Source organism: Agelaius phoeniceus, chromosome 18 (assembly GCF_051311805.1).
Source record: "Agelaius phoeniceus isolate bAgePho1 chromosome 18, bAgePho1.hap1, whole genome shotgun sequence".
NCBI classification, from domain to species: Eukaryota; Metazoa; Chordata; class Aves; order Passeriformes; family Icteridae; genus Agelaius; species Agelaius phoeniceus.
The window spans coordinates 7016324-7041799 of NC_135282.1; the positions used below are offsets into that span (position 1 = coordinate 7016324).

General features: G+C 40.0%; 1 protein-coding gene across 3 annotated transcripts; it reads left to right on the forward strand.

Moving 5' to 3' along the window:
* Positions 1-160: 160 nt before the first annotated feature.
* On the forward strand, positions 161-25001 carry GOLGA3 (golgin A3). 3 transcript variants are annotated; one of them, XM_077187703.1, is made up of 24 exons: positions 161-458; positions 2136-2487; positions 5268-5549; positions 6410-6522; positions 6998-7689; positions 8855-8966; positions 9377-9683; positions 10283-10485; positions 10581-10718; positions 11654-11815; positions 12675-13043; positions 13379-13456; positions 14406-14669; positions 15161-15255; positions 15420-15636; positions 16223-16366; positions 16993-17190; positions 17690-17806; positions 18036-18175; positions 18980-19112; positions 19308-19430; positions 19803-19967; positions 20171-20331; positions 20782-25001. In XM_077187703.1, the coding sequence occupies exons 2-24, from the start codon at positions 2358-2360 to the stop codon at positions 20987-20989; spliced, it is 4551 nt and encodes a 1516-aa protein (XP_077043818.1). In that variant the 5' UTR covers positions 161-458; positions 2136-2357; the 3' UTR covers positions 20990-25001. The 3 variants fall into 3 exon arrangements, with proteins under 3 accessions (XP_077043818.1, XP_077043819.1, XP_054501665.1); XM_054645690.2 differs by having other exon boundaries at positions 163-458; positions 5268-5426; XM_077187704.1 differs by lacking the exon at positions 5268-5549 and having other exon boundaries at positions 162-458.
* Positions 25002-25476: the final 475 nt, after the last annotated feature.

A 25476-nucleotide genomic window follows, 5' to 3' on the forward strand; every position in this document is an offset into this window, starting at 1 on the left:
TTTAAATTAAATTAATTTTAATTTACGCGCGTCGCTGCCGGCCCCAGGGTCCCCACGGAGCAGCCGGTGAGACCCCCGCCCCTCAGAGAGCCGGGGCACGGTCCGGGGCGGGCACGGAGGCGGCCCGGCCCGAGAGCCGCTCCCCCTCCGTGCCTCCCTCCCCTCCGTGCGCTGCCGGAAGGGTCCGTCTGGAAAAGCCGCCGCTTCTCCACGGGCCCGGCGGCTCCGCCGCCGCCTGGGAGCGCCCGGGCCTCGGCCGCGACTGTGCCCGGCGGGGGCCGCGGCCGGCGGCGCGCGGGGGCAGAACCGTGGGGCCCGTGCGGGGCCGCGCTCGGCAGCGGCGGCAGCGCCGGGCCGGCGGCGGAGCGAGAACCGCGCTGCACCGCCCCGCCCGCCCCTTCCCGGCGCAGGCAGCGCCACGTCTCGGGCAGGAGCCGGCGCCGGGCGGGCGGCCTCAGGTCTGCGTGGGCTGGCCGGGATGGGGGGCGGCGGGGGCGGCTCGGCGCGGGGGCAGCTTCAGGCCGCGGGGCGCTGGGGCTGCCCGGGGCACCGGGGAACCGCCCGGCTCAGCTCAGCTCGGCTCGGCTCGGCTCGGTTCCGCTCCGTGGGCTGCGGCCCCGGGCCTCCCGCTGCTTCTGCTGGCGCCCAGGGACGTGCCCGGCCCAGAGACCCCGCGGCCGTGTCTGCCGGTGCCTCCCGGTCTGTGACCGGGACCCGTTGTCGTTCTGACTGTTCGTGTTTTAAGCAAAATCCGTGACTTTGATACAGCCCTTTCCATATGGGCTTATTGTGTTCCCGTGGCGTGCCTACATTTGTGTGTGTGTGTGTGTCTGGTTGTGCGAAACACAGGGATACAAAAGGACTCGGAGGCCAGAATACTCTTCCGTTTAATACTGGAATGGATTGTGCAGGGGAAAGCCATTCTTCATCACCTTGATAATTTAAACATGTTTTATGACAAGGACAACAAATCATCTCGTGTGGGCTGGATTTTGACAAGGTGTAAGGAGCCAAAATCTTGCTTGCCTTTTGTCTGCGATTCCTCTTGGTAACCTGTCACATAGCATCTATTTGCTGTACCTAGGAGTTTTATTGAAAGCCTTATTGTACTGAAAACCTTTAAAAATTAGTAACAAATCACAGTAAAGGTATTAATTTTTTTTTTTTTTTGTTTGGTAGAGGTTTCCCATTTGGAAACATGCTGCAGATTTCTGGCTCCTTCACAGCTCATTTCTGTAAGGATCACCCACATAACCGTGTTTTCCTGTATGTCCTGAGCTGTTTGCTGCTTCAGTAACATTTTGGAGGTGATAGTGGTGTTGCAGGGTGACCAGGGCAGTGTGGCACAGTAGCAGTTACACAAGTGCTCCCTGGAGATATGGAAGGAATGTTGTTCAAAATGTTTGTCTTCATGTAAAAATGCAGTCAAAATATTCCTGATTTGGCATTCTCCAAAACCACACCCCCCCACCCCAGAGGTTAGATTAGGTATTCAGAAGTTAGATCTGAATACCTGAAGAATCATTTGTAAATTCTGTAAACTGTGTTTGGAAATCCTTTTCTTGGCTGGTCACAGGAGAAGGCAATGTTTAGCTGCAGTTCCAGGCCGTGTTCTGACTGCCAGCTTGTGCTGTAATGAGTAGTTCAGAGTCTGTACAGTGATTCATACTTGTTATTCTGCAGACAAGTAAACAGTAATGATGTAATTTAATTTTTAAAAAGTTAAATCTGAATTCCATACTTCATTTTAACAAGATACTGAAACTCATTCCTTTAAATTAAATACATGGTATGTTTCCATATATATACTGTAATTTACAGGGGACAATACTACTCTGTTACTGGCTTTGTTCTTAAAGCAGAGGCCAAAGAGATCTTTCTATTAAAAGGGACAATGGTTCTAAATCAGCTGTCTTGCTAAATATCTGTTGCATCCTTCTGCAGTGTATCAGTGCTACTAAAATAGTGAACATAAACAGATCACTTTTTCTCCCCAGATCTGGATACTTGGTTGTATTTCATTGTTTTTGTTGTTACTGCATGTCCTGGTTCTGTCTGTGGGCACTACTTTATTTTTAACTCATATTTTCAGAGCTCCAGGAAATGTTTGTAAATTCGCTACATTTTGTTTCCAGAGGATGCAGCTCCTTGGTGATTGCGACTTTGGCTGCGAGCTGTTTCCATGATGTGGAGTTAGAGCTGCCTGCTGCACACCAACAGCTCTCCAGCTCAGAACTGTGCTCTTGTGTGACACCTTGATGCTGTTCTTGCTGATGGAGAGAAACAGGACTTGGTAGTTCACTTGGTGGCAAATTGTTGAGAAGAAGAACTTTCCAGGGATCTGGATCATTTTTACCATGGACTCCTCATCTGTCCAGCAGGATGTTCACTTGGAGAGCAGAAGTGGTAATGGGGCTCCCAGCAGCTCTGAAGAACTTCCAGATTGTAAAGCCAAGTCACAGCTACTTACGACAGATGAAATTAACAGTAAGTTATTTCATACACACCAAATAATTTCCTACCTTACCCCGGCTTTTATATAATCATCTGTGTTATTGTTCAGGTGAAGTTTTTCCTTGGGGTCAGGAATTTTTTGTACAGCAGTTTTAAGCAAGTTTGGTGAAGTCTATAGCTCTGTGTGTATGTAAAGCTGTTGTGGTTTTTTTTTGCTGTAGAACTTGCTCTTCTGAAAGCAAAAAAAACCCTACTAGCTAAAATACTATCAGCTGTCAGGTGAGTATTTATTGTTCAGGGTGTCAGTCAGTCTTCAGATAATGTTTCCAAGAGTGTATACCTGAAACTCTCTAGAACAATCAGTTCTGAAATAACTGTTCCAGAGTAAGCTTGTGACTGGAGTACTTTATTCTGGCAGAAGAAATCTTCCTAATAAATTAAATCACTTAAGCAAACCCAAAACGTCTGGCTCTGCTTCTCTTTATGAAAGAGAGATGCTGGCATGTACTCTCCAGTTTATCTCAAAGTAACTTTTATAGGTAGACAAGCTCTATAATAAAATAATCATGCAGCTGTTTATGAGAAACTGTTTAGAGTCCACTATCTGAGTAGATTATAGAATCAGAGTTGAGTTGGAAGGGAGCTGTGCAGGTTATCCAGTCCAACCTGCTGCACTGAGCACACCTGGAGCAAGATCAGGTTGCTCAGGCCCTCGTGCTATTGAATTCTGAAAGTGTCTGTAGAGGGAGGTTCATCAGCCTCCCTGCCCATTCCAGTATTTAACTGCTTTCATTGTGAAAGTATTTTCCCTGCACTGAATTGAAATCTCCCTGTTTTCCTGGCAGGAGTCCAAGGATATGTTGGTGTTTAAGGATGTGGGGGTGGCTGGGTGGAGAGCTGTGTACATTGTGGCTGCCTAGACACACGAAACCACAGTGGTTCCTTGTGTAAAAGGAGGTGACGTGGTGAGGCTGGGGCCTTCTGGCACCACAGGTTTGTCACCTTGTCACAGGCAGCAGAGAGGAGGCCCTGACACTTTATTTGCTTTTCTTACTCTGCCCATCATCAGAGTGGCAGAGTGTGATGATTCATTCATCTTTTCTGAAGCTGGAGATCACGTGTTCCTGTTCTCTTTTGTGCTGGACAATCAGATTGTGACTTTCAATTAGATAGTGTGTCTTTCTACTGTTTTTATTCTAATTGCATCTCCTTGCCCATTGTTCTAAAAAGACTGCAGCTGTTTTGACACTACTGCCTTTAAATTCCTTTATTCAAGGAGCATTTAGATTGTGTCTCCTGGCCTCAGGAAGTCACTAGGAAACCATTCCTCCAGAATTTTGCTCTAGCATCCCTTTGGTATATGTATACCACTCACTGCTGGGAAGAAAAAATGTGAATAAAGTATAAACCTGATGCAGTTTCTGAGATGGGCAGAAACAATATTTCTGAATGTATGAGCTGTCATCATATTTTTGGCTGGTGGCTATTCTTAGCATTGACACCTATTTCAAATTCAGTTTTGCCAATATTCTAGTTTTGAAACATGTTAGTCATTAAAAGGCAGTCTTTCCCTCTGTCTTCCTTTACGTCCTTGTTGAACTCACCCCTTCCATCATGTCTGCAACTGTTTTTGTGACAACATGATGATCTAAATCAGAGAAGTGATTAAGGCTAAATGGCCTGAAATGTCTGCATGACAAATAAGATTTCAAAAGTATTTTATTCAAATCTTAGAGCTGATGGGTTTTGGCAGCCTAAGTCTGAAAGCTTTATATTTCTACCCAAATTCAGTTTCTTCATTCAGTTTCCTCTCTGCTGGTTCACACTGAGCTGGGAAGATGCACTGCAGAGGTGGGAACTTGATTTTTGCACTTGCAAATACTTTGTGATCATAAATGTTAAATATTTTCCACCATCTTTAGGAAAAAAAATATAAACATTGCATATTATTCCAGTGAGTTGAAGTTACTTCAGTGATTACATGGTGTGGGAATGAACAGAAAGACAGTGGCTGTTTCAGTGCTCTGTTCATTTGAGATATACAGTAATTAATTTAAAGTTAGATACATGGGTTTTTTGCAACAGCAGGTTCATAAATGTTAGTAGTCCCCAGCCAAGTGAAATAGAAATGAGAAATCCAGAGTATAAACCTGTGAAATGTTTATCTGGTTTTGAATATGCATTTTTCCTGCTGGAAGAGAAAAATACTAGTAAGTGGGGATAATATTGGTGTTGAAGTGATTCTTTAATTGCATTTTAATTGGTAGGTTTATTATTTTGATACATATGATCTTTGCTACTGTGCTTTTGATGAAGATAGCCTATTTGAAAAAAACGTAAGCTCAGTTTAAAACTGAGAAACTGCTTGAGCCAGGCTGGAAATGGGGATGGTGGATGCTCTCTCCCCAGTGCCCAGCTGCACATCAAAGAGCTGAATCATTCAGCACAGGCCTGCAGCTGCTGAGGCTTACTTGTAGTAGATTGTCTCTCAGAGTTCCTTACACTTGGTGTTTCATGCTTCTAAGCCTAACAAGATTTAAAAACCTCTGTGAAGTTTTGAAGATATGTTTTAGGATGACTTTTGAGGTCCTGCTTGAGGGCCACATAGTAAAGCAAATGTAAAGTACTTATTCTGGTCTTCTAAAGTAAAGAATCAAAAATGCTCTATGAAATGTCTCCTGCCAGTTGCTGTCAGTAGCAGTTTCTATATTCATGCAATGTAAAGGCAGTAGTGCTGGCTTTGTATTTGGGTGCAGCTGTGAAGATGAATTAAGTGGCTTGAAGTTGTAGCTCAGTAAAACTTTCTTTTCCAGCTACCAGTAATAACATCAATGAAGTGCCAAATGAAGAGGGAGGTCTGGAGATAAACAGCAAAGTGGATGCCTGCCAGAATGGGCCAGAGTCGCTCTGCCTCGACTCTCCTGGATCTTTTGATCCTACCAGCAGTGAGCAGGGTGAAGAGTCATCCCCAGGTGTGACTGGTTTCCATGACAGCCTAAGGAAGTCTCAGGGAACTAGTGCTGAGGGCATAGCTCTTAGAAAAGAAGCTTTGCAGTCTCTCAAACTAAGTCTTCCCATGCAAGAAACTGAATTGTGTAAGCATCTGTTTATGGTGGTGCCCCTGCTTTCTCTTGCTGCATAAAGCTTTTTACTCTGAGCCTGGCTCTGGACTTCTGTAACATCATTTAAGCTTGAACTAAACTTCATTTTTGCAGTAAACTTTTACTTAGAACTGCAATTCATTTTCTTTCAGTAAACCACCCTCTGCTACAGCTAAGGCACTGCCTTACCATTTAAAACTGGCTCTTCACTGGAGGGGAATTCACGCTTTCTGGGGCTGAAGCTATTCTAATCTTCTTGATTTTTAGGAGTAACAGGTGACATTAAAAAAAAGAACAGCAGAACCAGGTGATTTTAAGCTGAGAAAAAAAGGAGAGAAGAGCAATGAAGGGGGGAGAAGGGAATATCTTTATATTAAGGTGTCTAAAAGTCTTACTACAGAAAAGGTTTCATGTGAGTTAAAGTTTAATGTGAGTTAATAAAAGGTAAGAAAATATATCTATGGAACCATTTTCCACTACTTGTAGGGAATGAGTGGACTGTGTAGGTCTTGCTTAGTTTTATAATTTTAGTATTGTCAGAAATGCAGGACAAGTGAGATTAAGTGACAGCAATATTTTTTTTTCTTGCTGTATAATCTCTTGTCATGTCCTCCATCTGTGGAGGAGCTATAGCATTTGCTAACTGAGCAGTGGAAGTCCACAGGCTTTATCAGTGCTTACACAAGGCTGTATTTGAAGAGGGTCATTTGAGGTGCATGTCAGTGGGCTTTCCTTTTGTTCCTTGCTTAAGCATGAAGCATGTTGCTGATGGTAGAAGGGGCCTTTACCTTTTGCATCCCTTTTACCTGTGCTGGAGTTTTCTGTTTGACTGTGAAGATGCCTTTCCCTTACAGGCTCTGTAGAGTCTTCACTGCCACTGGAAAATGAAGAACAAATCAGACTTCAGGCAAGAAGGCGTCTGGAAGAGCAGCTCAAACAATACCGAGTGAAGAGACACCAAGAAAGAGTGAGTACCACACAACACATCTTCTAGATTGTGTTTTGTTGAGAAGCTTGAAAACTTTACCATTTCTGTTCCCTGAATTAAAACATTCAGTAGTTTTCTCAAATGAGAGAAAGCATTTTTGTCTTCTGGACAGGCAAAATTTGGTTCTGTTACCTCATCAGTAATGTACCATTTTGTGCTACTTAAAATAGGAGAGGAAAAAACAGACACCAAACTTAAAGTAACCTAAATGTTCAATTTTGCCTATATTTTTCAGTTACCTTTTGGAGTCTCACATGAACATTTTCAACATCTATATACTGCAGCTTGATAGGGTTGGTTGCTGGTATAATTTACCTTGTTTATGAAAGGACATATGTTTAATATCAGTGTAAAAGTGTAGAGCTTTATATCTTAAGTTACAGCAAAATAAGTCTTTGATGCTATTTCAGAGTTAACATTCTGGAATTTATTGTTGACTCTTTGCTTCTTTTAGTCGAGTCAGTCTACATCCAAAACCCGTCCCTCCAGCACCCTGGATCCTGAGCTGATGTTGAATCCAGAAATCCTGCCAAGAGCCAGCACTGTAGCAATGACTAAAGAATATTCCTTTTTGCGGACCAGCGTCCCCAGGGGGCCAAAGCTGGGTAGCCTGGGACTTCCAGCATCCTCAAAAGAAAGAAGAAGCTCAAAATCTAAGGCCAGCAAGATCCGGTCCTTGGCTGACTACAGAACTGAAGATTCAGATGCTCGAAATGCTACTGGGAATTCCGTGGCTCCTGACTTACCTGGGGGGGCTCTGACACAAAGCAGAAGTGGCCCAACATCAGTTGTGTCTGAGATCAGTCTGCCCTCTGACGTGGATGATCGGGTAGAGAATTCCTCCTTGGCAGGAGACAGCATTTCAGAGATTGATGGCAGTGAAGTGGGAATGAGGCTGGATGGAAATGAGAGTGACAGCTCTACCTACAGCAGTGTATCAGGGAAAGGGCTGTATAGCACTTTGCAGAATGCAGAAGGCAAACAGGACACTCCATATACAATAAATGGCCAGAAGATACATCCTGAAGCAATGGGGCAATTTCCTTCCCTTAGTGAGGTGCTGCAGGCTGCAGCAGTGGAGCACCAGGCCCAAGAGCAAGAAGTTAATGGGGAGGTACGGAGCAGGAGAGACAGTATTTCTAGCAGGTAAGGATATCTATTGTTAATGGTATTTTCTTGGAACAGGCAGCCTATTACTAACTTTAGATCCAGTTTTAACTTACACTGTTATCGAGTCTCTTAGTAGCTTACAAATTCTAAAAGAATCTGAGAGGTTGCTTCACTTGAGTACCTATTTACCAAGTATATCTTTAGAGAAAGATATTTTTGCCACTGGCTGTGTTAAATGTACTGCCAGCAGTTGTTTCTGTCTGTATAGAAGGACGTCATTCACTGAATCACTCATGAGCCTTTGTCTATAAAGTCTGAAAGTACAGACTTGACTGCCTCAATGATATTTAGTATTGTCTTTTTCCTCATCTCTGCATGTACCTTTCAGACCTCACATAGTTAAGGAATGCCAAGAGTCTTGTCCTAGATATCTTATCCTCTTCAGCCCTTTGAGAATGAGATTTAGTTTCCCAAGCTTATGTGTATATGACAGGTTCAAACTGATTCAGAAAGCAAGGGCATAACTGGTGATGCCCTTTTTATCAGTTGTCTGCAGATGCATATTTTATATGTCCTACTTTTGAAATTACTTCCCCTGCTTTATTGGAATAAAGTGTCATCCCCAAATATGTTGAGGTGTACAATCAGTTGTTGATGATTATTCTGGCTTAGATTTATTTCTTATGGTAATTGGAAAAGATCTTTTTCTCCAGGTGCCTTGGCTGTACAGCAAGGAATCAGCATAAGGAATCCCTTATGCCAAATACCTGTTATTCCTTCTTATGGAGAAGTTATGAGAAAAACTGTGAAGGTTTTAATTGTGAAGTTATGAGAATAATTGTGAAGGTTTTGTGATCCCATCATGTCCAGTTGTCTGCTTAAATGGGATTTGTAAATGCAGAATATGATGAAGTCAATGATTGCAGTTCTGAAAAATAACAAATATATGGTGCCACACTAGATTCTAGTTGCTGCAAGTACAGGAAACTAAAGTATAAAACCTTAGCAGGTATATAATTTCTTTCTCTTTTTACCAGAGGTCGTTACACTGTGTTCTGCATCTATCATAAACCAGAATAATGTGCTACAGTCTCAGCCAAAGGGATTCTGAGTACCTCTTGCTTTCAGAGTCACTTTTCTTCAACTGGACAAGTGTTGTATTGTAACCCTGTGACTGTGCTTGTGCTGTCTCTGTCTCCAGTGTTTCTATGGAAAGCTCTATCGCAGGAACTCATGACGAGATGCTGCAGGTTATGAAGGAGAAGATGAGACTTGAAGGGCAACTAGAAGCACTCTCACTAGAAGCTAATCAGGTAGAAAATGAATTTGGAATTCTGTATTCAGCAAATCAAAATAAGATTTTAATTAATTTTCAAGAACCTCTTGCTCATTACTTGTGGAATTGTGTTTTGTAAAAACATTATTGAATGAGGTACTTTACAAGAGTGCCATGGTGGGCTGACCCTGGCTGGATGCCAGGTGTCCACCAAAGCTGCTCAGTCCCTCTCCTCCTCAGCTGGCCAGGGAAGAGAAGAAATAACAATGAAAGGCTCGTGGGTTGAGATAAGGACAGAGAGAGATGGGGAGTCTCAGCTCCAGAGCATGGAGCACCTCCTTTGGTCTTTGCCTTATCAAAGCCACTTTGCTGGGCATCTTTTTTAGTCAGCCACTAATATATTTTTCTCATGAGACTCCTGCATTTTGGTTTTCTGGACACATTCAGGCTCTCAAAGAGAAGACTGAGCTACAAGCCCAACTTGCAGCTTTGAACATGAAGCTTCAGGCACAGATGGAGCACAGCCAGAACAGCCAGCAGAAGCAGGAATCCCTGAGCTCAGAAGTGGCCACATTAAAGCAGTCTTGCTGGGATCTGGAACGAGCAATGGCTGACCTGCAAAATGCCTTGGAAGCAAAGAATGCCAGTTTGGCTTCTTCAAACAATGATTTGCAGTTAGCAGAGGAGCAGTACCAGAGACTCCTGCAGAAGGTTGAAGATATGCAAAAAAATGTTCTCACCAGAGACAGTACAGGTGGGGTGATGGAAATGTCAGTCTTTAAAATCTGTTGTTCCATAAATCATTTTATTTCAACTTGATTTTGAAGTCCAAGAAGAAGAAGAAATTTAAACTTGTGTTTATTTGATATCATACTAATAAAATGGTCTCAATTTTAAGATGTTTGGTTTTGATTTTGTGTCACAGAAGTGCCACAGTTTGCAAGCTGCCACTGCCAGCCTGGAGAGAGAGGCATAAATATTTAGTCCAGACAGTGGCCTAGTTGTTTTTTTGGAAAATTGTACAAATGCTGATTTGTAACGATGACTCTATGTGCCAGGACACCTACTTCCTGATGTTTAGTTAGTTCATATTTTCTGCCTCTAAGGAACTGTGAATGCTTACAGAAGTGATTCATTTAGTTTAATTTTATTCTGCTTATGACCTGGTACTTTGGATTCTAGCACTTTGGCAGGAAAAGCCAATCTTTCTATAATTAGGCATATGTGCTTTTGTTCAACAATTAAGGAAAAAATAGATAAAATTACAAATACAGCAATAATCCTTGAAAAAGTGTGCATAAGAATAGCACAATGGGGTGTGTTAGTCCAGGCTCTTTATTCTTGTTTTTCTAGTTCATGACCTGCGACAGCAGTTGGCTTCCTTGCAGACCCAGCTTCAGAAGGTGCAGCTGGAACGGACCACGCTGACCAACAAGCTGAAGGCATCTGAAACAGAAATCACATCTCTCCAAAATGTGAGGCAGTGGTACCAGCAGCAGCTGGTCCTGGCACAGGAGGCCCGTGTCAGGCTGCAGAGTGAGATGGCCAATATACAGGTATTGGGATTTATTGCATATGGGAGAACTGAGAATCTTTTTTTTTTGTCAGTTTTATCCACAGGAAACAAATGATTTTTTTTTCCTTCTTTTAGGCTGGGCAAATGACTCAAGCAGGGATGCTGGAACATCTCAAACTAGAGAATGTGGCCCTGTCTCAGCAGCTGACTGAAACCCAGCACAGGTCCATTAAAGAAAAGGAACGTATTGCAGCACAACTACAAAACATTGAGGTTTGTAAAGGGTTTTCATGAGTTATGTTCTGCCCACGTTGTGTATTTATGTTTTGTAAAATCAAGGGTATTCTGGCAAGGTAACATAGAATTCTTATGAATTGGTTCAAATTCTGCCTTATAAAAGCAGTAAATATTTGAGAGCAAATAAATTTGCGTGGCATTATGAACAATAAGAGGGAAGAAGGTCATTCAAAGGTGATACTTGCATTTTCAGTTCTGGCATTTGTTTTTAATTGAACTTTGAAGGCAAATGTAAATGTTGTCTTTTCCCCATCCATGAACTTGTTCAAGAGGAAACTTAATTGGAAGTTAATCTAAATCAGTAATGTGTTTTTTAAGTGTGTGAAATTGCTCAGTGATCAGGTTTGTCTTTCCTTCTCTCCAGTAAGAAAAGTTGGGTAAAATCTGAAGCGCAGTACAGTCATTTCCAAAGCTTTTAGAACATTAAAATCCCCTGATTTTCAGTGACATTTCTGCTTCTGAGTCAAAGGAGAGTAAAGCAGCAAGTTAGTGGAAGCACCCATCTGCAGTGTTACTGATAGCTTGTATAAATGGCAGGACTGTTTCCTGAGTAGCTACAGCATCCAAGGAATCCCTTTTGGTTTAGAATTTTCCCAGACAGCTTAATTTTAATAAAGATTATTTTTCTTCATGTCTTGCTCATCAACTGAGAAAGGACAAGGTGATATTTAATAGGTATTCAGATTGCCACAAGTATGCAAGACATCCATTATTATTCTAAGGTGTTTTAAGTATAGGATTGAGTGACTTCAGTAAAGGCATACAGGTGTGTAAGGCAGACATCAGAATTATTTTTGTGTTTTTCCTCTACAAATTTTCTTAATAATTTACTTTTCTCTTTTCCTATTTTTTTCCCACTCCTTCCCCTCCATTGAAACTGTAGAAGTTGATTCCATGCTTTTTCTATGCAGGCTGACATGTTAGATCAGGAAGCTGCCTTCATGCAGATCCAGGAGGCTAAAAGCATGGTGGAAGAAGACTTGCAGAGGAAACTAGAGGAGTTTGAGGATGAGAAAGAACAGCTTCAGAAAATGGCTGATTCTGCAGCAACACTGGAGCAAGAATTGGAACAGGTAGACTGTTGTTAATCAACTTCCCAGGAATTCCAAGGGAAATACTGGTTTGGCAGAAAAAGCAATAGTAAATTGATACTGACCTCTAAACTTCTTTTTGAAAACTGAAAGATTGCTGCAAAAATGAAGTGCATGCTAAAGTCATTCTGTTTCAGGTGAAAAGGCCTTTTTTCCAACCATGTCAGTAATAATACTTTTTAAAAATTTCATAACTACTGTCTTGCCAGATGCTGGTTTTTTTTAGTGAATTCAGCATGTGATTATTGTGAGCATAGACAAAAACCACAGATCCATGTTCAAAGTTGTTGGGCAGTCATTGCATTACATACATTTACACTTACAGTCATGTCATTACATACATTTACACTTACAGTCATGTCATTACATACATTTACACTTACAGTCATATCTTTACATACATTTACACTTACAGAGCTCTGCTTTAACCTTGTAACCTTATGCAGGCACTATGTCAAGGGCTGCAGTGACATGAAGTATGTGATAGCTCAGTATTATATTCCATGTCATGATATGGTATTATTAATAATGCTGAATTTACCTGAATTTGCTGTGGACACATTTTTCAAGTAAAATTTTGAATACAGTGAATATTATGAATATTTTACGTTTGTCATTCTGGTCATTGCTTAGCCTGTGAGGTAACAGATGCTGCTCAAGGCAGTCAATACAATTAACAGAGTAAATACAAGTGGGCTCAGAAAGTTAAAAATATTTTCACCTTCTGCTGTTTTCTCCTACAGGCTGAAATATTAATTATAATACTTGATTTTGATTAGAGTGCTTTTGCAAAGATAACCTTTGTTTTGTATTCATTTAATTTTAAAATATTTCCTGTCAGGTGAAGTTGACTTTGCATCAGCGAGATCTGCAGCTTGAATCCTTGCAGCAAGAGCACCTCGACCTGATGAAGCAATTGACTCTAACCCAGGAGACACTGCACACCAAAGAGCAGTCCCTGGATGACCTGCAAACACAGTATGATGAACTGAAGGCCAGGCTAGAAGAGCTCCAGAGTGATGCTGCTTCTAAAGATGACACAATCCAGTATTTGCAGAATGAGAAGATTGTGTTGGAGGTGGCTCTGCAGGCAGCAAAAGCAAGTAAAGAGCAACTTGATGAAGGGGCCACACGCCTTGGAGAAGGTACAGAGGTAACATCAGAAATCTTGGAGCAGCTGAAGCAAGAAATGGCAATCAAGTCAAGCCAGGTATTGATCTTTCTGAAATCTTACCAGTTTTAAAATACAATAATTTGGAGTACAAGTTACAGTTTGGGAAGTAATTTTGTAGTGTGCTCTTTTCTGTGGCTCTGTGGGCCAAACATCTTTCCTGTGCAGTAATTTGGTTTGCAGTGTGGTGATCTGGTGAGTGTATTTCTGTATAAAATGTTGTGTTATCTCACCACTGAGATGCTTAGTCAGAAACAGCATCCTTGTTAGATTAGGCAGTTGTTACAAATCAGACAGATAAGCTCACCAAAGAAATCAGGTATAATATGACATTTGGCTCATAAAGCAACGTTTGCTTTTTGCCCCTCTGGCAGGTGGAAAATCTGCAACAAGAAAATGCCAGCCTCAAAAAACAGCTTCAAAAAGTGAAGGAACAGTTCCTGAAGGAGAAGGTAAGTAAAACCAAAGACATTTCAGATACATAAACCCAAGGAAGAAACTTTCTTTTACAGTGAAGGCATGTACTTCTGGGGAAGTTTTGAGATCTATTTTTTGTATCACAGAACTTTGTGGCATTAAAATACAGAAAATGTATAGCTTTCAGTTGAATTTCTGTCTGTAACTAATGTGAAAGCTGATCCACCAACAAATGCATGCTTTGATAGGGCTTTGGCCTTTGCCAAGTGATGCACCATAGAAAATGTCTTTGATTTGTTGATTAGATTTGCTTTTGCAAAAGCACTCATGTAAATCTTCAAGTGTTGTCATTTCCTTGCAGCTTTGAAAAATAATAGTTGCTTCAGTAATTAGATGGTAAATAAGTGCTTTACTGCAAATTTTATTCTGAATTTACACAGTTTTGAAACAGTAATTTGAAATGGATATGTCATTAGTGTTGCACATATATGTGTCTTATTTATAAGGTGGCACCATTAATTTGTTGCTTGATTGCTTATTAGCCTAATGTCAAAGTTTGTTTTAGTTTGTTATGTTTAAGTTTGGGAAGGCTGTTTAAGCTCTCAGTCATAGTTAAACCCTCTTCTCATGGCAAAAGTTACTAATTATGTGCGTAGGATGGTTAATTTTTTACAATTAGTTTGGTTTTTAAAAATGGCACATAATGCAGTTTCCATAAAAATGTGAAGAAGAGTATCCCTTACTGCAGAGAACATTGAGGTGTTTCATTTAATAAACTGCTAATATGATAATTTGATATCTGAGCTTGAATAAAAGCCTTTGAACCAGACTAAATATCTTACAGAAGCTGGTGCTGGTTTGTATGACACCCCCACCCCCTCAAACTAAAAGAATATCAGTGAATACTCTCTAGTAAATTAGTCAAAAATTTGCAAAGCTGAAACAGAGGTGAAACATTGATCTCTTGAAACTCTTGTGTGCAAGGTCATGGTGGAAGCTTATCGAAGAGATGCCAGCTCCAAGGACCAGCTCATCAGTGAGCTGAAAGCGACAAAGAAGCGCCTGGACTCGGAGCTGAAGGAGATAAAAAAAGAGCTGCTGAAAATCCAAATTGAGAAACAGTCACTCGAATCTGAGCATTCAAAACTACAGAAGGAAGTATCTCAGGTTCACCAGCAGATGGTGGAACTAGAAAATCACCTCCAGTCAGTGCAGAAAGAACGAGATGATATGGAAACACGCCTGCAGGTATGGAAGGTGTAAGGCTTTGGAGAGTGTTACATCCAGGATACACTGCTCTTTCTGTTAACTTTGTAAAGAAACAGAATGACCACCTGCAAGTTAATGCTCTTGGTTATATATTTAAAATAGTCTAGACATTTCAACATATACCTACCAAAATTCTGTAAATGCATGACTGCTTACTAACATCTCATGTAAGTAAGTGGGGAGAAGCACTACAGGAGTGGCAGAAGACTGATGTGGAAGCAGTTTCCTTGGTCCTGCAGTGAACTCCATCTGAGAACAAGATCCAAACACTCTTCATATGTGTCAACAGTGGTGGCCTCAAAGGAAAGAGTTAAAGAGAAAAGGGAAAGAGAATATGGAGGACTAGAGAGCAATTTATATTTAGAGATGGAAGTAATTTTGAAATTTCATTATTTTTCTTTTATAATCAAACATGACAGCAAAATGCTTTTGTTCTTACACTCATGAGTCTTCTTTTCCTTCCTGTTAAGTCTTTGCAGTTCGATAAGGAACAAATGGAATCTCTTGCTGAGGCAAATCAGGCATTAAAACAACAAGTAGAACAAATGCAAGAAGAAGCAAAAAAGTAAGTGTTCTTCTAGCACAGACAAAAGAACTACAGCATCTGGTTTTCATATTTGGCTTTTCAGATGTTGGGTTTTGTTGGGTCATGTGAAAAATTAATCTTGTAGTACTATTTGTCAAGCAGCTTTTGTTTTTACCTGGTGTTTTCTTTTCCTTTCACACCAGGGCCATTACAGAGCAGAAACAGAAAATGAAGCGTCTCGGGTCAGACCTGACCAGTGCTCAGAAAGAGATGAAAGCAAAACACAAAGCCTATGAGAATGCAGTCAGCATTCTCAGTCGGAGGCTGCAGGAATCTCTTACTGCAAAGGAATCTGCTGAGGCAGAGCTGAGCAAACTAAAAGCACAAATTACTGATGGTGGGAATGACCAGATTGCTCAGGTATGCAGATGTCCTTTGACATTGTACAAAGACAGAGCTATAAGTCTTGAAATACTGTTTCACCCTGAAGTGATGAAAATATTTGGAAGGTAAAGCTAGATAACAGGATGGTGTCAGGGTTCTGAGCACTGAAAACTTCTTTAACTATGTTTGAGAGAGGTAATTTGGCAAAGATAGAGTTACTGATTAAATTTTTTTTGTTGGTTGGTTTTTTGGTGGAATTGTTTAATCTTTTTTTTAAGGGTTAGTATCTAAAAGTTGTCCAAGATTTTAGCTCTTACTGCTTTTTTCTCATTGACAGCTAAAAGTTTTTCAAGGTAGCCACAGTTTATTTATATATGTTAGGCCTCTAACAAGAAAATTAATTTACTAAGGGAAGCTCCAATTTCTTGAACCAATGGAGCAAGATATCAAATACACCTACAGCAGTAACTAGATGCAGAGGTGGAAAACTCTGAGCAAGACCTTTAAATTAAACACTAGCACCTTGTTTCATGTTTGCTAGAGAAGCAGGTTTTTAACCAAAGCAGAAGTGACTCCTGAAGATGGGTGATGCACTAATCACATGGGACCCCCTTGTCTTTAGGAGAAGATCCAAGCTCTGAAGACAGAGCTGCGAGCTCTGGGCAGCAGTAAGTTGATGCTGGAAAAAGAGTTGCAAGAAGTGATTTCACTGACCAGCCAGGAGCTTGAAGAATACAGAGAGAAAGTGCTGGAACTTGAAGATGAGGTGATTACTTTATTTGCTTGGTAGATGGGCATATGACAGTAAAAAGTGCCTGCAAGACAGGGAAAAATTGTAGTACCAAAATTTTATTCCAATGGTGGAGAAAATCAGAATCATGGACAGGAAACATCATGTCAGAGGTACTTGCAAATTTTGTTGCCTTGTGCTGGTTCTTTGTGGTTTCATGAGTCATTGTCCTATAGGGAAAGAGGATGTGAGAGAGGAGTGGTTCCTATATTAGATATCAGCTGTGTCTGGTCATGAGACAGTGAGGATACATAAACCATTAGCTTCTGGAACTACTGAGAGTCATGGGTCCCCAGTGATGCTGAGGGCCAGGTGATGGTGTTCAATTGTAGAGTGGCACCAAAAAATCATATATATCAACTGCTTTGGATCTGCACCTGCACAGTACTCCTGGATTCTTCTTTCTAGCAAACATTTTAGTCTTCCAACAGGAAAAAATACCAAAGTGAACTTATTTTTTACTGTTCATTTAAGAAAGAAAAGAAAAAAGAAATCCCACTCTGGAAAAACTAGACATTTAATAAGTTTAACTCAGTTTTTATGATAGTAGCACGAAGCTGTTTGGTTATGTTTGTTTGATTTATGGTTTTCTTTGACTATAGCTTCAGGAATCTAGAGGCTTCAGGAAGAAGATAAAACGTTTAGAAGAAATGAATAAGAAGTTGGCCCTCGAACTGGAACATGAACGTGGAAAACTTACAGGTCTCAGCCAGTCCAACGCTGCTTTGCGGGAACACAACAATATCCTCGAAACAGCATTAGCAAAAAGAGAGGCAGACTTGGTCCAGCTGAATCTACAGGTATTTCACTTTTTGGTGTAATAACTTCAGAAGGGAATTGGCTCATGTGATACAAGGCTGGTGCATTTTCTTCAGCTCTGGATGCCTGCCCTGTGTGTTGCATAACAGGATCAATATGGGGGTTGAACAAGAAATCAGAAATGGGACTTTGCACTAAACAGAGTTTTCTTTAGAGAAAAAAATTATAAAATTGCACTACAATATTTGCAGTAGTGAAAGTGTAGGTATTTGGAACATACCAAATCCATATGTGTTACATATGGATTCATTGAGATAAATAATTTTTATTCCTTTATTCCCTCATTCATTTGGACATAGGCAACGAGCTACCATTTAACCATAGCTTTTACAAGTGTAAGGTTAAAGGTATTGTGTGGAAAGAATAATCAGTGAACAGCAGAGAGTTTTTCTTCAATCCCTGCATTGGCTTGTGTTTGTATTTCCTCTACTTCCAGTGAGTCCACACAAAGCGTGCATTTGTTTTTGTGATGTGTTACAGGTTCAGGCAGTCCTAAAGCGGAAAGAGGAAGAGGATCAGCAAATGCAACAACTTATTCAAGCTTTACAGGCTTCTTTAGAGAAGGAAAAGTTAAAAGTTAAAGACCTTCAGAAGCAGGTAATGGCTCATCTTTTATTTACTTACAAAGCGATTTAAAGGTATTTAAAAAGTATATTGAAATGAAACCTATGTTTTGTAACATCCTGCTTCCTGCAGGGGTCTGTCAGGATGGGCAGTGGCTGAAAGATCAGTTGATGTCTCCTCTATTGTGTCCTGTGTTAAGCTCCCTTTATGATTTCCCTGCAGAGAATAAACAAAGTAAATCTGCATCTTTTTGTCCTGCTAGGAAGCAGCAGCCAAAGCGGATGCAGCCCACAACCGGCGACACCAGCGGGCAGCCATGCTGGAGCTCAGTGAGATCAAGAAGGAGCTCCACGCCAAAGAGCTGCTGGTCCAGGCCCTGCAGGCTGAGGTGGACAAGCTGCAGTAAGTAAATGTCTCAAAAAGGACAGTAGTTAAAGCAAATCCTCTCAAAAAGCCATACATCAGTGAATTCTTTGGTTTTCCCATTTGGGATGGATTATGTTGAATGTTCCTCAGCAGAACCTAACCATGGATGTTTGTTTGGACTCTGAGCAAATACCTGCATTTTTCTCTCTTTATAATTCAGTTAGACCTGAGGTACACTGGTTTTAGGCTTCACTATCTGCTTTTTTTTCTACTTTCACCACACACTTATAATATTTCACATTGCTAGTAAGGATTAACATGTTATATATATCATATTATTCCTCTCTTTTACATCCCTGAGGAACTACACAGAGAATTAATTTGATTATTGACTATGTTCCACAATGTATTAAAATTCAGTTTGCTCATATATAAATTTTTTTCTTAAATTATAAGAAACTATCAGACCTACATGAAAATGGATATAAGCTTAACTCTATTCCTCCAGAAACAAAGCAAAATTGCTGACAGGGTTTTGTTTTGGTTTTTTTTTTTTTTTTTTTTCCTGCATAATCAGTTGTTTGTAATTGGACTATTACCAGTGCTCAAGAATTTAATAATTTTTTTTCAATATTTATTATTTATACATATCTTTCATAAAATCTTCTTGTGATTTAACTCTTGCTCTATGAATGTGTTGGCAAAGCCCTCAGTCAAAGCTGTGATTAAGCAGGTTCCATGCACAGTCATATCATTTATAGTTAACTGGCTAACCCAGTGAAGTTCTTGTTTTAAAGAACAGATTGAGTAACTGCTGTGTCTGTTAATCTTGCTGTGCAGGGTAGAGGATGAAAAACATTCCCAGGAGGTATCTCAGTTCCAGCAAGAGCTGGCAGAAGCCACATCTCAGCTCCAAGTTCTGCAGAAAAACCTGGATGACAAACTTAGTGAACAGCCTCTAGTAAGCCAAGAGGTAAAAAGTGAACACTTACTGTGTTTATCTGTATTTCTATTGCACTGTATGATTTTGTCTTTAATTCAGCATATTTAATAAAGTTTTGCTAGGTTTTCTTAAGAAGGTTTTCATGAGACATAAGAATATATTTTGGATTTTGTGATTGATTGCACCTGTAGATAATTCCAATGACATTTTATTTTCCCCTGGTAGGTGGAAGACCTGAAGTGGGAAGTAGAACGAAAAGAAAGAGAAATTGAAACCCTTAAGCAGCAGCTGGACATGACTGAACAGCGCAGTCACAAAGAGTTAGAAGGGATACAAGTTGTCCTGCAGGTATTTAATCGAGCCAATTCTGATGGATGGAAGTTTTGATTGCTGTAGGGGGATAATTAAAACTATATTTTTATTTTTTAAAAGCATACTTACACTTTTTTCTGAATTTTTATTTTGACTGTGCTGTTACCTTTGTAGTTCTTCAACCTCTATGCCATTAAAATAGGCTACTGACTTTCTTTTAACCTAACCTCTGATTTTCTGCCATTTGGCAAATCTGGCAAATTTGTTTTAAACAGCAAACAGTTTCATACACTGTTGTGTGTTTTTTTCTTCTAGTTTCTTCTGGAAACTGATAAGATTATAAAAACATCAGTTGGCTGAAATTTTTATGCTGTTTGTCTACATCACATTGATTCTCTTCCCATTTAGAACATCAAGACTGAGTTAGAGATGGTGAGGGAAGACCTGTCAGCAACTCAGAAGGATAAGTTTATGCTGCAGGCTAAAGTGACTGAACTGAAGAACAGCATGAAGTCACTGCTGCAGCAAAACCAGCAGCTGAAGTTGGACCTGAAGCATGGCAAGATGAAGAAGGTATTTAAATAGAAAGAACACTTTTTGTAAAGTACAGGAAAGCTCTCTGTCAATGCTCTTAAATAGCCTAACATGAATGTGCCTGTGATTCCTGCTCCTTGCAGATGTGCACCAGTAGCATGATGTGAGACTCTTTCTAGGTGGGAAAAATTATATTGATGAAATAAAATCGTGTTTCTGTCTCCTTTTTTTCCTTTAACCAGAGGAAAGAACTGAAAGGCGAGAATAACTCTTCCAATCCAGTGACTCCAGTCAAGATTCCTGACTGTCCAGTGCCTGCTGCCTTGCTGGAAGAACTGCTGAAACCAACAGCTGTGAGCAAGGAGCCTCTAAAGAACCTGAACAGCTGTCTGCGGCAGCTAAAGTATGGCCTGTTGTTTTAAACCATAGTAAGGAATCTTAAAAATGTTTTCAGGAAACCAGCTGCCACCATGAGGAAAAAAAGGATTTGTAAAATTAATTATTTATTGAGACTATATTTAGGACAGTAGGATGTTCTGTCTTTGTAAGTGCTTGCTTATATGGTCACTGCCATAGTGAAAGAAGACTTTACAATAAACTAAACAAAATATCCATCCTGAATTGTACACAGCAGAAAAAATCAAAACCAGCTATTAACATTTTTTTAATCAAGCACATTGTATTTGTTTTGTTCTTAAGCTTCTTGTAGATTTCTCTCTCTTGTATACAGCTATATCTTAAGTAGTCTTGGAGTAGGTATCAAAAATCAGAAAAGTAATTTTTTGGTCTTGCATTTAGCAGTCAGTTTTCTGCTTGCTAATTTTTGCTTTTTTTGTTCTCAATAAATCCAAAGGCAAGAAATGGACAGCCTTCAGCGGCAGATGGAGGAACACACCATTACAGTGCATGAATCAATGTCTTCATGGACTCAGATTGAGGGCAAGTTAATGGACCTTACTTCTACAAGTCCTACAAGTGCATCAGACCAGCAGGAGACTCCTACTGCAGATGAAAAGAAAGAGAATTGTAGTGTTAGTGACAAGGAAGCTTTGACACTATAACCTCTTATCAGTTGTCTTTCTTCCTATTGCTTTAAGTATATAAACAAATCTTTATAAAAATTATTTATTTCAGTTTTTTAAATGGTGTTCAGAGTTGTGCTTTTGCCTGTAGAAGCAAAGGGCACTGATTCGAGAAACTGATGGAATAGTGAATGCAGAATGTGCTATTCTAAGCGTTTGTTTGAAACAGTTCTGTCATGTTGGGTACTGCCAAGTGGTGAATCTAGCTCATTTGAGGGTCTAGTAAGAGATTGAGATGAAGATTTAAAATGAGGTCAAGAGGAGCATCTGGTTTCAAGTATGCAATTGTTCAATCTGGGTGAGTTTGTTAAGGAGTTACTGTTAATTATGTAACATCTGGGTTTTCTTGTTTGTTTCTTTTTAATTTGTGGGAGTAGGATGTATTTTTTCCCTCATCTTGGATTGTAGCCAAACTACAGAGAAAAGTAAGTTCTCATGTTCAGCCATCAGCAGTGGTTGAGAACTGGATATGCTGAGTATTCTCTTGTCCCTCCTATAATCTCTTATTTTTGAAATGTAGATTATCAAGATCTGTATTTGAAGGAAAATAAGTTATTGTAAGCCATTTCCAGTTTTGAAGATGACCTCTGACCTATAGCAGAAGAAACAAGACTGTAATGACAAGCAACAGAGAGCAGTTGGTATCTTTGGCAGATTTGCCTGGGACGTTTGCTGATGTTTTTCTCTTGCAGTCACAGGCCAGTAGTGAGCTTTGCTTCACTGCACAAATAATTTGCACCTTTTTATTTCGAGTTTTGAAGTAGACACCCATTTAAAAGTATGTGTGTAATATATATATATATATATATACATAAGAAAAAAATCATAATTTTCTGACTTTGAATATCTGGTTTAATATGCTTATATACTGTAAGTTAAGGCTACAATGAGGGGTTTTGTTACTGTCATTGTTTTAATGTTATGTTTAAGTTTGCTCTTTGACATACTGTACAAATGGCTTAGGGGAATCAGCACCTAAAGCCAGAGCTTTTAGAAATGTAATTATTTTTACTTTAAAAGACATAATTATAATGCCTATAAAATTATTATTTTTAATAGCTTTATCTTCTCCCACACACTCCCTCTTCTTTTTGCACCCTCTATTCCAAGGTGTCCAGGGTGAGTGGAAGTGTTGGTACTGTGGCAGTCCCTCTGCAGAGCACCTTGACTAAGTTATTTTTAAAGCAGCTCACTTTAGTTTCCTTCATCTTTGGTCCCGTTGCTCCATGTGGCTCATAGTGCAGTGACAAGCCAGCCCTCTCCTCACTCTAAAATTCAGTGTTAGGGTATTTGGAAGATTTAGTGGTTACTCATGTACTAGAATGTTTTTGTCCTTAAAACAAAACAAGTGAATTATATCCATTGTAGTTTGGTGTTAACAAAAAAAAAAAAAATCTATTAAGTACAAGTGTATTCAAAGGCTGGAAAAAAAATTCTAGTTCATGTATTTTTCCAAAGAGGCTGTCGCTGTTTTTGGGTTTGGTTGTAGAGGAGGGGGAAGGATATTGCATTTTGTTTAGCAGTAAGGCAAAAAATAAATAACCAAACAAAACTCCCAAACCCACCTATATTTATCCAAAGTCTGATTTCTCGTAGCTATGACTTCAAGCTCTAGTCCAGTTGAACACTTTGCACTATAAATGTTTTTACTGAATGATTTCATGCCCTGCAGCTACTGGATTTTAACTTAGATTTTCTTGGGATCAAAGTCAAGTGGTGCTGACAGTCAAGGTTTTGCAACTGGTAAAGGAAGAAATGCATTGGTGTGGTATTAGATGCCCATCAGATGGATTTACCAAACAATTCAAAATCAAAAGCTTTACAAACTAGCTTAAGACATGTCTGCACACTGCTGCAGTCTGCTTTGTAGAGTAAATGGTACTGATTATATTGCTGTTGTCATGTTCTTGAAGTTGCCTGTATATTAAGCTCAAAGAAGAAAAAAACCAAACCACAGTATTGATAAAAAAAAAAAACTGTAATGAATAATATATTCAGTACAAGAAAACTACCAAATGTCCAGGATTTAAAATACTACTTGTGCAGCGGTAATGCTGCTGTTCACTTCATTAAATGCATTGCCTACAGTTCAGAATCCACTATGTTCTAATCTGTTAGTTCAGCAGTGGTTGTATGGATAAAGGTTTATCAGAACTTTTAGAATCTTTCCTAGTTGTTCTGAATGTCAGCTCTCCTTTTTGTGTCCATTCTGCCTCCTGCTGCAGTTTCTCACTAGCTCCTGAAGACATCTGAGCTTGCACAATCAGCCTTAGATGTGTTTTTCCCTTCCCAGGATGAGGGAGCTGTTGTGGATTAGATTCTGCATTGGCCCAACTGCTGCTGGCAGTACCTGGACACTGGGTATTGTCCTGTTATATTCACCATGTGCTTTTTCCATGTCATTTACTTAAATGAAGGACACTGAGACTTTAGAGGGTCTAAATCTGGTGAGGTACTAAGTGAAGTTACAGAAGTCGCTTGGGAGGTCTACTAGAAGGAGCATGCAGTGTGTGATAAAGGCAAGGCCATTTCTTTGAAGCTCATCAGCTATGTTTTTAATGACCCAGAGAAATAGTTGCTGCTTTATTAAAAAGCCTCTCCCTGAGGCTGAGCATGCTCAGTCTGCAAAGCTTCAGGTCTGCTGTCTAGGCAATAAAGTAACTTAGCTGTAGGAATGAAAATTGTCTCCCCTCTGCCTGTCACAGCACTGCCAAATAATCAGGAGAATCTGAAGAATAATCTCTTATAATTTTATTCTACTTTTTCAAGCACTGCAATAGAATGTATTTTCTGTGTTTCTTCAGTGGTTGCTACATACTAAACCAAATCTAGTTAATGAAGGAGAAATGTCACTGCAATGTGAGAATGTTCCCCAGTGCTGAAAGCTGGTAAATGGTGCAGCATTATTTTTTCAGATACTGTTGAGTTTTTGAGGGCTCTTGAATAACTGTGCATTTAAAATAAATATCATAACAAAGGCCAGCAAACCCTACAATAGAATAAAATGTTTCTGTGTCTCTGGCATTGCTGAATATTGCACAATGCTCCATTCTGTTGTCTTCCAGATTTCTTGGAAATATTTGTGCACTGTATTGGGATCAGCTGAGTCCCCTATCCACTCATGCAGCAGCAGGATCTGATCCCATACTGTTTATTCAGGCAATATCCTAGCAGCAATCTATGGGATTTTCACACGTGAAAAGTAATATCCAGGATGAATGTTCTACTGTTCATATTGTCATGGATTATATTTTCCTCCTTAGGGGAGAGAACTGCAGTGGCACAGCTATTTTAGTGTTAGCTGTGACAACATCAAAGGTGTGCTGGGGACAGGTGGTATTACCAATATAAACTTACCTTAAAGATGACAAATTCACTCCTGGTGATGCAGAAGCTTGTGATATACATTTTATTAACTTTGTGGGGAAAGTGGGAATAGTTGCATGTGACTTGCTGTGATCAGAGCCTTTAAGTATTTTCCTGTGAAAGCAATTGCTGTCCAGAGGAATTACTGATGCTCATCAGCTGTCATCTGATCACTGCCTCCTACTAATGAGCAACACTTTGGGCTTGGGCAGCCTCATTTCCAATACAGATGCACAGATTTCTAGGGGAGGGAAGGATGTTCTGAATGAAATGGTTCTGTTCCATGTATGACATTCAGTAATGTCTGCTTAGGCCGTATTTGTAAAGATAGAAGTTAATAATTCCATGTTCTTGAAGAATGGATAACCCAGGGGCTGGAGGAGTTACACTATGTACAATTAATGTTTATGATCATACAAAGCATGTTGATTATAAAAATTATGTGCATAGGGATTCCTTTAAAAGTTTTGTGCAATAAACTATTTTTGCTAAAGGGCCCCATGTTGTTTCTGCTTCGAGAGAGTTACCATTTTCTCTTTGGTTTTGGACAGGAATTTTTGTGTTGGGATCCTGAATATGCTGTGTAGCCACCTTTAAGGAAAAAAAATCTTATTTTGAAAGACAACATTATTGTGTATTGGTTTTTCACACATCTAAACTTCATTGTGCTTGTATTTCCATTTTTTTTTTTTTTTCTCAGTTAGCTGAACTCATCAGAGAAGAAACACAATTCCTTGGCCTGAATTTGTCGGCCTGTGGAGTTTGAGTGTACAAAATGGAACAATGCAGAAATGTCATCTTCATTCTAATGTAGCCAAAACTGGCTGGATGAGAGAGATCCCTGTACCTTCCTTGCAATACTAAACAGTGTGAGTTAAAGCAATACTATTTTCTTCTTTAAGGACAGCAACTTAAACCACCAAGTGCCTGCCCTGCACATAGTGCAGGCGCCTGTACGCTAAGGCAGGAATGTTGCACTTGCTGGGAGGGCTGGTTCACATCCGTGCAGGGAATTGTTCGCCTGCACTAGAGGCCTCCTGCTCCCTGGTTTTCCACCTCTCATGGCTCATACGACACTGCTGCAGCTTTTTAAGGTTAAT